Below are 14,542 nucleotides of genomic sequence, written 5' to 3' on the forward strand. Positions count from 1 at the left end.
CCCAGACTACATCTATGTTGAGATGACAAAAAATAATATGAAATATCTAATGAAGTTATTGGGATGGTAATGTAGAATGTAGAGGTCGATATATTCATAGAGCTCACGATGTGTCAACGGCTAGTTTAAGTTATCACTTTATTATTTATTTCTACTATTTATTTACGATTCAATAAATAAAAGAAAAAAAAGATATTGTCGGTTTTACAAGAATTTGAACGTAGTCAAGATATTGATCAGCATTAAGTGTCGTAATATAAAAGGTACACATACATTTCGTAGTCGTACAGGAGAAAGTGACCAACTAATAATACGTAAAATGCTCAGGATGGCCATTTAAGTCACTTTTGCTTGGCAAGAAAGTAAACATCAATGCAGTTAGTCATTTTTAACAAGTCAATATATTATATTTCCATGTTTAAAATCGCTTTAAGATTTTTTAGGGCAATATTAAGATAGTAAGATATCAAATAGTTAATGGTCACGTTTGTGAAAAAAAAGCACTTTGTCACTTTCTCCTGTATGACGACGATATAACACTTTGCTTCAAAAAAAAAGCTAACAAAACATAATTCCTCTTCCCCGTAAGGGTAGGCAGAGAGAAAATATTGCCATACCAATCTATCTTGGCTAAAAATCTTCGCTTCTTCCAAATTAATGCGTTGCCTTATACATTCCCGCCGATTAATCTGACTCCTGACTCCCGAAACCTGTAAAACTAAATATTGCATTTTGTTCCAACAGGTGGCAGCCAAGGTTCCGTGCCTACGAGGGTGCTTAGGGCAGGCCGCCCAAAGGGCTGCTAGAGCGGATCTACACAACGGAGTTTCTGGTGAGATATTTTATGGTATAACATATTAACCAATGAGCTTTCATTGCAAAGCTTCAATCTTTCATTGTCAAAAGGTATATTTAAAAAAAAATTACAATGAAACAATAAATTTACGTGTAACTTTGACGTTACAGCTGTTTGAACAATGTGGGCAAACAAATGTAGATATTTTATAAAATATATATATGTCACTGTTAAGGACAAATATTCATTATGTCGCAAATTTATTTTCTCTAAATCCAGATAAAATTTTAAGTAAATGATTTTTTTTTCAAACATCGTTTTGCATTGCAAAAATTTGTTTTTCTTCGAACTCTGATTACATTGTTTTGAAAAGAAAAGGGTTATTGAAAAGTAAGGAGTTAAAAAAATATATAAATATTTTTTCCATGTATCTTATATACCTGCCATAAGCGTAGCTGAACGCTTTCTGATTTGAACGCTTGAGACAAGCTTGAGATATAAGCCTTAATATATTCTTTAATGGTGTGAAATATCTCTTTTTTTCTTTTATGTATTGTTTTAGAGTGATTCAACACAAATTTGTTTTTTTCTGATACTTAAACATTGTCTGCCTCCGTAGTGTAATGGTCAGCACGCTCGGCTACCATTATGAAGGTCCCGGGTTCGATTCCTAGGGGGGGGGGGGGGGGTCAAATAAATATAAGTGATTTTTTCACTGTAATATTTATTCAATATTACCCTGAAATGGTACCTGGAGCGGAGGGCTAATCAACTTTCCTTCATGTGTAAACGATCAAGATAACACTGCGTTGTATGAAGCAGTGCCCTATGCTCTATTGGGGTACGGGTAAGCGTAACAAAATATACAAAGGACTGTTTTAAATAGTGTCCTTACCAAAATCCGCACCCAATGGTGCTTAAGTCACTGGATTGCATCGAGGCGGTGTTTTTTTAATTGCAATTTGAGTGAAAGCAAGGTCTTTCATTAAGTACTTCACAGGTACATATCTGGTATTATTTTGAAACATATAATTTAATTTAGACCCCCGGGAATCGTTCCGGAACCTCGAGCATGATAGACAAATGAGCTAACGGCAGTTGAGGTTACGTTGAGTTTGAGTTGTGGTTTTATATTTAAATCTAAGGGACCTGTAGGTGACATTGTGGTTGGGATTAAAACTTTTGTGCGATGAAAAGCATCACCTTTTCATACCTGGATTTTGGCTCACCTACCACTTAGGTACAGCTTAATATTATACTTCATATCATAATAGGATATTAAATCCCCTCATTTAATAACTGGTTGGAATTTAATTATAAAGTTTTGGGTGTTTATTCAAAGAACATTAAATTTCCAAGGGTTGCGTGTAAAATTATACTAAAAAATAAACCAAATTAAATGAAATTGTATCCTTTTCTGTGTAAAGATCAAATAAGTGTACAATTACATTAGTAAACTCAAAAGTACGTTTATTCATTCATATAAAATTTTACAACTTTCTCAAAAAGTTATTAAAAAAGCAAACAATTTTTAAATTATCATGTTTACCATCTAGCAACATCGACGTTTCAAAATATTCAATTGTATTTTTCGATATTTTCAATTTTTACATAATTTTTGCAACATTTAAAGAATTTTAGAAAAAGTAAAATTTGGGAGCAATGTCTCTGAAATTATCTTGAATTCTTATGTTATTTCAATAATCTCATGATATAATCTGTGAGTGACAAATTCCAATGGTTACATATATGCAATTATACGTATGTGGAAGTGAAATCAAATTAAATTCTACTGCAAGACGTTTCTTAGACGGTTTGCAGAAATGTAATATGTGCAAATAGATGCCTCAGGGAATATATAATGCTCCACCAAACACCACTGCGAAATACATCATTAAATATATATGGAAATTAGTGAGATAAATAATTATTTCCTGCATTTGCTAAGTTGGTAATGAAATCTTATATTAGGATGTTAAAATAATCAATCTTTGTTAATAAAACTAATAAAACTCAAGTGGTATGAAAACAAGTATTTTCTTAATCATTGTAACATATCTTACCACAATGTTAATGCCGAAGCAATAAATGAAAAATCTTTGTTAATATGAATCACTGAGTAATCTTGAAAATAGTTGATAAATTACCCTTGATATTTTTTATCTGCCTATAGCTAGAGTAGTAAGGTAAATAAAAGTCGATCAGGGCAGTGGCGTGTACAGAATTTTAATAAGGGTGAGCAGCAGAGGTGGGTTGTAAGGTAAAGTAAGCAGTTCTTATCAAGATAGGGTAGGCACTGCATTGTGCTTATATGTAACGCACTCCCCTGGACCAAGAAGTTTTTCTATAAGCTACACAATGCATACTTAGATCGATATTTTTTTCAAAAATTTTAATCTCAGCACCCTTGAGATGTAATATTTTACAAAAATGGCGCTATATTTTTTTTTTCAAAATTACTTTTTTTTATGATTGTTATGTAAAGTTACATATATCAATCGTATCAGTTAGTATTTAAAAAAAATATTTCTTCATTTTTCGTTTTAAATATCTCATGATATTGATAAATCGTTTTTTTTCAAAGCAATAAATTATTTTTGACATTATTAGGATGAAAACGTAAAATGATTAATAAGTAATCCCTGATTTAAACAGTTTTTCATTACATTTAGTTGTTCAGTAAGGAAATAAGAAAAACAATAATTTTAATATCTACAAAAAAAACAACTATTCAGATCTAAAGACTTTAAAACTAATTACTTTTTCTAATGTTTAAATTGTTCTAGTTTTTGTCCTTAACTTTGGAGATACAAAGATGGCATTAAAAAAAGATCATAAAAAATGAAATCTGTAAACATATTTTAATTCCTTTCTTTATCGTACCAGGAGAGTTGAAACAGTAAATGCGAAAAAAATAATTTCGTGTTTTTAAATAATTTAAGCAATCAAGAGAATATTCAGAGCGGGTGAAAATCAATTCGTTGATATTTTATGTAGGCAGATTATCTGCAATACCCGTAGTCGATATTTTCGGCACGTCAACAAAAGTTAGAGGCCTGTTAAAATCACTCGAGCACCCCAATAAAATGGTTGGAATTTATAAATTACATAGGGTAGACTACCAAAGATATATAGTAATGGTGTGATTCCTTTCACGTGGCAGACGCACCTCTTTATGAACGAACATCTGTATTTTGGTCAATGATGCATATAAAACAATAGCCAAAAATATGTAACAATATATATTTTCCAAAAACTATTAAAAAAACACTAATAATTTATTTTTTACCACCCTTTATACTTTATTTTTATGGCACTTTTCACCAACTGGTTTTGACATGATCCTTGTATCTTTAGGGATGGACATGTACTCCAGGGGTAGATATGTATCTATTTATTTTTCCATATATCACTGGCTGAGGTTTTGCTGTTTTTTATATAGATTAAATGCATTTTTCTACTGACCCATCCTCCCAACATTGCCAAGTATTTTCAAACAATAACTTGTTGAACAATCAAAAATTCCTTCAATAAGTAGTGCGGTCAACACTCGCGGCTGCCATTATTTTGGAATCCCACCACAGGAGCACAAGAGTGCTCGGTTACCCGAAAAAGCGACATCTTCCGAGGGCTACTATGAAACGAAGCATAACTTAGATTCCAGACCGAAATCTGAAGTGTACCAAAGAAAGTCATTAATTTCGACTGGTAAAAGAAGCAAAAAGGTATGTGAGCATCCTTATAAGGAAAAGGTAGTATGGGATGTTTTTGAAAGCAATTTGGGTACTAAGAAAGAAAAGAGTAACCAATGAAAGAGGGAATTTACGGAATAAAAGGGGCTCGTTCGGGAACCTATGTACTCCCTTGTTTAAAATGGAGTGTTATAAAATTTATTTTAGTCATACATACATGTCGCTCACTCCTTTCAACAAAGTCATTTATCAAAAAACTTGATTTTTCAGGAGATCGTTTTTAAAGTTTAAAAAATAAAATAAAAAGTATTAAAAAATTAAAAGTTGTAACTTTTTACTGCGCAACAGATCTTTTAAGGTAAAACTTGAATGTTTTTGCTTCATTTAAATAAAATTATTAAACAACACCTGTTCTTCAAAATGCTAAAAACAACACTTTCTGCCCTGTAGCGGGTAAATATTTAATTAAAAATGTGCCGCTTTTGCTAGGATATAGTACATTTTCTGGGCATTCTGAAAGTATGCAAAACTGAAAATTTACGATTTTTGATATATGACGTTGTTGAAAGGAGTGAGCGATGTGTATAAATTATTGAATCTTTAACTAAGTGTGATTTTTTAGAAATGTGTAATGGTAGATCTTCTAATTTTCTAACGAAACCAGAGGGTTGTCAAAGTGAAAAGTATTGACATCGACACAAATACTGAGATATATATTTTAGTAAGTATGTGGCAAGATCATCAGTGAAGTATAGTTTAATCGCGGACGTTTTTTTGTTGTATTATTAAAAATATAAAAAATTAGGTTTTCAGATGATTTTTGCTCTACTATTGAAAACTTTGAACGTCACGCTGCTTTTCGTCCTAGAAAATTGTGCGTGAAATACAATTGAATGTTTAATATTGTTGATGAAAATAACGAAAAATTAATATTACGAAAGTTTAATAAATAAAAATATTTATTTATATTGTAGATAAATTATCTGGTCAAATTATAAGCTTAAATATTTTTTTTTTCTCATGTATGTGATTATAATCAAGGATTCGGACCTAACATACTAATTAAAGAGTTTCTGCTCAGTAAAAAGCTTTTTTTTGAGAATAATGTTTCAAAATTGGTTCATATTTATAAAACTTGAAAGAATTTGAGCAGTGTGGTTGTCAATAATGGGTAGAATTGGTGAATGTTACACGTGTGTAAAGTGATCACTTAAACCAGCCTATGACGGTCGTCAGCCCCGTAAATGCCCAGACTTCCATATTCTTCTTCATCTTTGATGAGATGTCAAAAAATAAGATTAGATTATTATATAAAATATTCATCATATAGGGATAAAAGCCAAGAACGAAAACAGAACAATACGAATTTATATATATATATATATATATATATATATATATATATATGTATATATATATATATATATATATATATATATATATATATATATACATATATATATATATATATATATATATATATATATATATATATATATATATATATATATATATATATATATATATATATATATATATATATATATATATATATATATATATATATATATATAAATATATATATATATTTATATATATATATATATATATATATATATATATATATATATATATATATATATATATATATATATATATATATATATATATATATATATATATATATATATATATAATGATTGTTATGTGATTATGCACCATTTTAATAGTATTTCTCCTGTAAAGAGTTTGGTTATTAGTTATTTAACGTATTTCACAAGGGCCTTTGACGGTTTTATTAAAAATCTAATTATTCCACTTTACTGGAAGCAGGGTGGTTCTATGTAACCACTTAATTAATACGATACGTTAGGGAAGGTTTATGTCTTATGTCATAACAGGCTAATTACATTAACGTTTCATATATGATACAAGGAATAGTGCAAACAAAATGCTTACCAAATTTATTTATTATCATTTATGACTCTTTTGTAAATTTCTCTGTGTATAAAATATATGCGAAGTACGCCTCCGTAGTGTGATGGTCAGCATTCACGGCTACCATTCTGTAGGTCCTGGGTTCGATTTCCAGGGGGGGTCGAATAAATAGATGTGATTTTTTCACTGTAATATTTATTGAATATTACCCTGGACTGATCGGAGGAAGCGGAAGGCTGATCACCTTTCCTTTATGTGTAAACGATCAAGATAACACTGCGTTCATATGAAGCAGTGCCCTATGCACTATTGGGGTGTGGATAAGGGTCTTATTATTATATATTATATAAAATATATATAATATGTATGGCATAAATGTACATACATATTGACCATCGACCTACATATGGATATGAAAATTTCCTACGAATTACTTGTTTTATTTTATTTTATTGTGACTTAAATATTGAAGAAATAAATACAAAATAGGTACAAGAAATCAAAAATGATATTTATTTGTGTTTTTATTATTTAAAATATCAATTTCAAACTATTTCTGTGTGCCAAAGAGGCTTATAATTAAAAATAGGTATCAAATTGTGGTAGAGTGTGTTCGAACCTAGAAACACTGTCTAGAAAGTCTACGACACTAACCATGGGACCACAATCCGATACATCGCTCACTCCTTTCAAGAACGTCATAAATCAAAATACTTGATTTTTCAGGAGAACGTTTTTAACGTTTAAAAATATAATACAATGTATTAAAAATAAATATCAAGCCACTTACTGAACTTTTAAGTGTGCAACAGACTTTTTAGGTAAAACCTGAAGGTTTTTTCTCCATTTGAAAAATATTTAGTTTATTTTAAAAAAAATAATTAAACAATACCTTTTTTCAAAATGCAAAAACAACACTTTCTACCCTGTAGCGGGTAAATATTAACTTAAAAATATGCCTCTTTTGCTGGGATATAGTATATTTTTTGGGCATTCCGAAAATATGCACAACTGAAAATTGACGATTTTTGATTTATAACCTTCTTGAAAGGAGTGAGCGATATGTGTTATATTCGATTAATAAAGTGTATTAAATATTTAGAAATAATAAGTTGTGGAAATTAACTTCATACATTGAATTGAATTTTATGGTATAATTTATGCGTTGAATACCTTTCCGATAATGTTCTTTAACATATCTAATACGAAACATACTACAATTTCCGAGTACATATGAAGTACTGACTTCTAAATTACCCCTTCGTTTTATTAGATATCTATCATCTTGTAATGCCCACTATCGGCTTTATCTAGGTCTATGGCTCCATCTCTCTTTGTACGAATAATCCTTTCAAGCAAAGTACAACCTCTCTCTTTGATCTCATCATATCCTGGTAGTGTATGTAGAAAGTAGGTATTAAGTGCACTCGAGAGAAGAGACACGCTATACAATTTATACGGAGCCCTATTAATGCCTATATCTAAGGAATCTGGACCGTAATCAATCATTTACGATATTGAGATTCGGCTTACGAGAAAATTTCTAAAACCGATTGCCATCTATTTCTCCTAGATAATTTGATTTTGTTGACTTTGATGTGTGTAAGAATTAATAAAAAAAACGTATGAAAAATGTAGTTTATGAGGATAAATGGATTAAAAAATCGAATTAATATTAAAAAAACAGTATTTTTGGTCGAGTTTGTGTAGCTGACTTTTCGTTATGATTAAATAATGTTCAAATGCTACACATCTGTATTTCAAAATATAATCCATGGAATAAAAAGTATAAAACATATCGTGGGTATACTGGCAAAAAACGTTAACTCTAAAATCGCTGTTTGAATAATCCCTGTTATTTAAAGCTTTAAGCCTGAATTAAGCCGCTATCAAACATAAAGTTGAATTTATTTCTAAAATCACATAAATATGACATTTTAAACTACTTTTTACTACTTTTGTGTGTTTTGACAGTTTAAAGAACGTTATAATTTGTATCATCAATTCAAATTAGCATATTTTCAAAGTTTTATTATCATGATATTTACCGTTAAAAAGCATGTTTTTAAATCCCTAGTCATGTTACAAATATTAAGTAAAAAAAACACAAAAACTATGATTCGTATATTTTTTGGTACATTTAATCCTTAGTTATTTCCAAATTAGTAAAATAAACACCACAGAAGAGTAACGACTGTTTGTGGATTTTTTAAAAATATTTTCACATAGGTAAGAATGTCAAAAACAAACTTTGAATTTATCACCGAAATCTAAAGTGATAAATGCGTTTTAAAACCGCCCTGAAAGAGTGTAGTGGATTTAAAAATATTCAAATTTAATTTCAAACGAACATGATATCCATTTTTTTTCATTCTGCAAAATAAAACACAAAATCACTGACTGATCCACCCCTGAGTCGTTCCATGGCCACTTATTATCAACATAGTTGACATACACAAGGACAGTTCCGTTTTTTCACATCCTCTTCTACTCTCCTCATATCAATGGTGCATATGGCACTGAATACAATTTATTATTTAGTATACGAAAACAAGGATAATAAAAATAAATGAGCAAAAATACAACTTGTATACATGTATTTTGACCTCTTAAGGAATCGAATTCGGAACCTCCAGTATTGTAGAAAATGTGCTTACCTCTTGATTATGTAGCCGGACATTTTTTATTTAACCAAATGTACATAATTGTAAAAAAATACCTAAGGAGTATGTTTCTAAATTTTTTTTTTTTTTTAATTTGACATCTCAACATCTATGAAGATGAACATGGAGGTCTGGGTATTTACAGGGCTTATGACCTGTCAACGGCTGTTTAAGTAATGATCTCTTTACATGCGTGCAACATATTCAACCCACGATTGACAACAATAGACCAGATTTGTGAACAGTATTTGAACGCACAAAAAATGTTGTGAACTTTTTATTTTCGATAAACTGCTTAAATTTGACCATAAAAGAAAAATAATGTGATTTTTGGAGTTCATATTTCATTAAGTATAAACCAATATGTCAATCCGCATATTTAAATATTTTTTACCCGATAGGGGAGAGTGCCCATGGATGGGACGTTTTTGATTTTGCCTCTCTAGTTCTTCTCTGTAAAATAAATCACAAAAAGTAAACGTGGTTTCTCTTTATTCAATCTTTTAGCTACAAATATGCCATACTTTGTTTTCTAAAAAAATTAACCTAACTGCCTGAAAAATCGATTTCAAATAATGTCCTAAAATGTCCCATTCATAAACACCCTCCCATGAGAGGGACACCAGTATACCATGAATGGGACATTAATTAAAATGCTAGATTGATGGAATAATTATATTTTAAAACAAAAATCATCTGTAGACACTTTCGTATAATACGTAGACACATGTAAAAGAAATTTTATTAAACATTTTTGCAACATTTTTGGCAAAAAAAGTTCAGATATCTTAATATTCCACAATTTTCATGGGCCACGAAATTTACATTTAAGCCATTGCATAAAACTATATTGATATTTTCCTTCACATATGTGACACTTATTATCCTCCTTTCCTTTTGTTTTTGTCAGTGATACACCTTCCATTTCAACTGATTTATCTGAACTGATCTCTGTCATCACTCATTGAAATATTTTGTTGAAAACTGAGTTTTTTAAAACTCTTTTAGCGTTAGGCTTATTTTTTGGTCTATCTATAGGTTTTCATTTTCCATTCTTCAATAATTGTATTTTTAAAAACTTGTCCTTTTCTGAAGTGTCAGATATTATACTTGATTTCCCCTTACTATTTCTGTACTGTAGAACATATTCTTCCCTCTGAATTTAAATACATGGAAAGTATTTCTTCTCGCTTCAGACTAAACTGACTAACTAAAAAAACTAACTTACGATCACGCCGCTTCCCCGCAGGGATAGGTAGAAAGAATAGAACGCCACACCACTCTGTCTTTGCAAACATTCTTTTCGCCTCTTCCACGTTCATGCATCTCCTCATACATACCCGCCGATTGTTAAGATTCCTAACCTGACCACTTTCAACTATTTGGCTTACCTGATCGTGCCATGTTTTTTTCGGTCTTCCTCTGCTCCTTTTTCCAATAACATTCGCCTAGTAAATTTGTTTAACCGTTCTAACCTCACTCATTCGTTCTACGTGTCCAAACCATCTCAACACATTTTTCTTAATTTTATCGATTATGCTTATCTCAGCTTTACATTCCTTCCTTATTTCACTATTCGAACATCTATCATACATCGTTTTGTCGCACATTCTTCTGAGAGATCGCATTTCGACTGCATTCAGTCTACTTTCATCCTTATTTTGCCAACTCCATGTTTCACTTCCATACATTAGAGTTAGAACCAGGACTCCGTTATGCACTGCCAGTTTAGCTTCCGCTGATAGGCTCTTTTATTTCCTATCAGCCTTTGCTTGTTTGACATGTCTATAAAGAGAAGATTTTTTTTTGCATATGTCATTGCAACCGACCTAATATTTTGCTTTTATTTAAAACCTCTTCTACAGCAGCTTCAATTAGAACGTTGGTGATTGATGGTTGGTGAACGATGGCGTGTTTTTGGCATTATAACCTAAAAACAATATAATGCTTACAATGCGTGTAATACAAACGAGTACAAACGATTTTTAATATAAATTAAAAGTATTCGCCATGAATGGGACAATTTCCCCTTGAGTGGGACCGTCCCATTCATGATCACTGCGTGCGTCCCATTCAAGGAAATGCGTGATTTTTAGAAAAATAGATAAAACGATACATTTATACTAAAGTAAATTTGATGAAACATACTTTATAATATCCTGAGAGAACCAACTTAAATAATTGTATATATCAATTGCAGCACTCATCAAAACCTATATGTACAAACAAAATCAAATTGCAGTATATAATTTACTTTTTGACGCAAAAAAATTGTAACACGTCTTACTCGCTTCACTGTCAGTCGAGAACTGAGGTTTAAGGATTAATCTGTCTAATATCGTAGCGTTCATGTTGGGTAATTTTTAATTTTTTTTTGTAACAACAGTTTGGGCTGGAGGACGATTGTCCCATTCATCCTCTGTCCCACTCATGGGCACTCTCCCCTACGTAGAAATCTTTCATACAATGGGGTAAAAAAATGCAATTTTAAAACGATAAAAATATGTAAATTCACGATAAAAAGGCAGAGATTCTATGAATTTTCCTTACCCTTTTACGGTACACTTACTTAAAATAAATTTCACTACGAAAATAGATTTTTTTAAATAAAGGGTTATTCTGATATTGAGATTATATCTGCAATAATATTATACTTCAATTCGAAGGATGGGTAAATACCGCATACTTTTTCGTGAATGAGTAATTGTGAAATTAAATTTCTAAATACTGCAAAATGTGTTTTTTTTTTTAAACAGAAGCAACAAAAAATTGTTTTTCTTTCAATGTATTATGCTTGCAAAAAGGTACATGTAATACGAAAAATTGTATCGTACGAATTAGAGAAATGCTTTTTTTTAATAGTAGGGTTTGGCACCCAGTTTTAGTTTTTTTATTTAATAAAAATTATGAAGAAAGACCTGTAAACATATTGGTGTAACTGTATAGTTTTAAGTTTTCTACTTTTTGGATATTTTTTTTTCTTCACATATTTTTTATTAAAAATTATAAAATAACCTTTTTCGGATAATACAAATTTGTCTACATCTCTTATTGTAAAGTGTTGTCATGTGTTAAAATCAGCATAATAATTATGTAAGGTGGTTAATTAACAAAATTGTACTGATTAGGTGGTTTTCACTATTTATAGTACTTATTGATATTTATAGTAATTATTCACTTATACGTCATTATACTGTGTATTGAATAGTATTGAATACTGTATTTTAATGATATAGGAACTCCGCAGATTTTAAAAAAGAGTAAATTAATACTTAAATTTATTGGGAACATCTTTTATCTTTCAACAATAAATCATTAAAAATGATTAACCTACAGTTTTTCGATAAATCCAAATAAACGTGTCACATCAACAGGTGTGTCATTTAGCTGTTGATCTCGTGACTTTGTGTGTCATGTCTACATTTGACCTGATGATGGAATGGTTGTTCCGAAAACGAAAGTCGTGAAGTTGTGTTTTAAAGTGATATTACACAATGTGAACGATGAATGATAGGGAAATTAATATATTATCATACCAAAAAGCTAACAATGCTTATAATACATTAAATGATATTCACCACGTACTTAAGGCTTTTCGACTCAAACATTATCGACTGCCGGATTTTTTTTTGCGTAATATGTTATACAGGGTGGCGCAATATTAATCACCATATCGGAAGATGTTATATACAATTTTGTTTTTGAATAATTTTTTTTACTAAATAAAAAAAAAGATTTTGAGTGATGAAAATCTTTATTTGGACCATTACAATTTTTTTCTGTTAAGTGGAGAAGGTGATATCCATCAAGTGGCTACCGCCAGTGTTGATACATACTTGTGCCCGTTTTGTTTAATGCAGCTGTCTTTTTCGCAAATATGATGATATACGACGCCATTTGCAAACATTACAGGATCATTCGATGGGGTGATTAATTTTGTGCCACCTGTAGTAAAACGTCTTGAAAGTTTTTTTGTTGAGGTTTTTGAATTTCTGATGACGTAAGTTTCCTTTTGTTCCCAGGTATCAACATGACCGAGACCTCTCTCCATCGTGTCAACACTTGCACCACATACATCAGCGTGAGAAGACGCGCAGTCAGATGTTCCTGTTCCCCTTCGCTGAAAGTTCCCGCGTCTCCAAACTGTTCTCCTCGCAGCAACTGTTCGAGAAGTACCTGTTCATCGTCCGTGTCCCCTTCGAAGACCTCCAGGAACTCCGTCACAGAGTGCGCTCATACCAGGACATCATGCCCCGCGAGCTGTGCATCAGAGAATTGCATCAACAGACGAAAGAACTCTTCGACGACATTTCTCCCGATACCTGAGTCGTGTGACCCTAATTCAGACTGCGCCGAGCGACGAAGCAGCCGGTCTTCGCTTTCTCCGAATTCTTGCATTCAGGAGTCGTCCGCCCATGCTAAAGGAAGGTGTCACTCTATCAGCCCTAATAGGAACTGTGGATCCACGAGGAACGGAGGCATTGGAGGGCAGAGAGATAAAGGAAGTCCTGTACGAGCGGCGAGTCTTTTAACCCCTCACGGAACCATTAGTTCGTCAGATAAAAGACACGTCAAGTATATGGAAGACCAACTTTAGATTAATAAATATATAAATTATAATAAATACTTAATTATAAACTACGTAATCGATTGAAGTTGGCGTTCCATCGTTGGCGATTCATCATCAAATATAAAGCACGAAGAATCGAAGTTATACTTATTTTAGGGCAATTGTCCACTATCCGGAATTCCGTGTAATTCCGTGTAATTTTACAGTCCGGCACGTCAGTTAGCGTTTTAAAATGACGATTGGCTTGTATTGGCTTGTGCTTTTGTCCATCTTTCTTCGGATCGGAGCTCTTGATCGGTGCGTTGCGCGTAAATTCGATCATATTTTGACATCTCATCAAGAATATGGAAGTCTGGGCATTTACGGGGCTGACGACCGTCATAGGCTGGTTTAAGTGATCACTTTACACACGTCTAACATTCACCGATTCTACCCATTATTGACAACCACACTACTCAAATTCTTGGAAGTAATTCTTGTAATTGGAGATAATCCAGATTTTGTGAACAAGTATTTGGACACACTCAAAATGTTGTAAATAAATTCGATCACGCTAAACTGTCGTAGTCGTTTTCATTTTTCAAAACCGGACTGCCGGACGGTGAAATCCCGTGAAGTGGACAAACGCCCTTAGTCTACCATACATGATTTTATAATACAATTTGATTTGTCCACCAATAATTTATTTAGATAATTGAACTATTACGTAAATCAAGAAAATATAAAAGACGCATAAAATTCTTTTTTTTCACTGTTTTTAAGGACAATGGTTTACCCCTAATTCAAGCATTTATTGAGATAGGTATTCTATTTTTTCTATACGTAGGCTGTTATTTCTCATATGTCACAAAAACAAATGTTTTAAAAACATGCACACATTTTA

The 14,542-nt window shown here is 31.5% G+C and overlaps 1 protein-coding gene across 1 annotated transcript in view; it reads left to right on the forward strand.

The window, feature by feature from the left end:
• LOC148302600 (RYamide receptor-like) overlaps positions 1-13,415 on the forward strand; it is a 95,160-nt gene extending 81,745 nt beyond the window's left edge. Inside the window, exons 5-7 of the mRNA XM_088271353.1 lie at positions 745-832; positions 11,290-11,308; positions 13,112-13,415. Coding sequence (XP_088127479.1) covers positions 745-832; positions 11,290-11,308; positions 13,112-13,415 — 411 coding nt within the window. The remainder of the gene's footprint in view (positions 1-744; positions 833-11,289; positions 11,309-13,111) is intronic.
• Positions 13,416-14,542: the final 1,127 nt, after the last annotated feature.

This window comes from Brachycentrus maculatus, unplaced genomic scaffold (assembly GCF_059751285.1).
Source record: "Brachycentrus maculatus isolate JH-2025_06_01 unplaced genomic scaffold, ASM5975128v1 h1tg000437l, whole genome shotgun sequence".
NCBI lineage: Eukaryota > Metazoa > Arthropoda > Insecta > Trichoptera > Brachycentridae > Brachycentrus > Brachycentrus maculatus.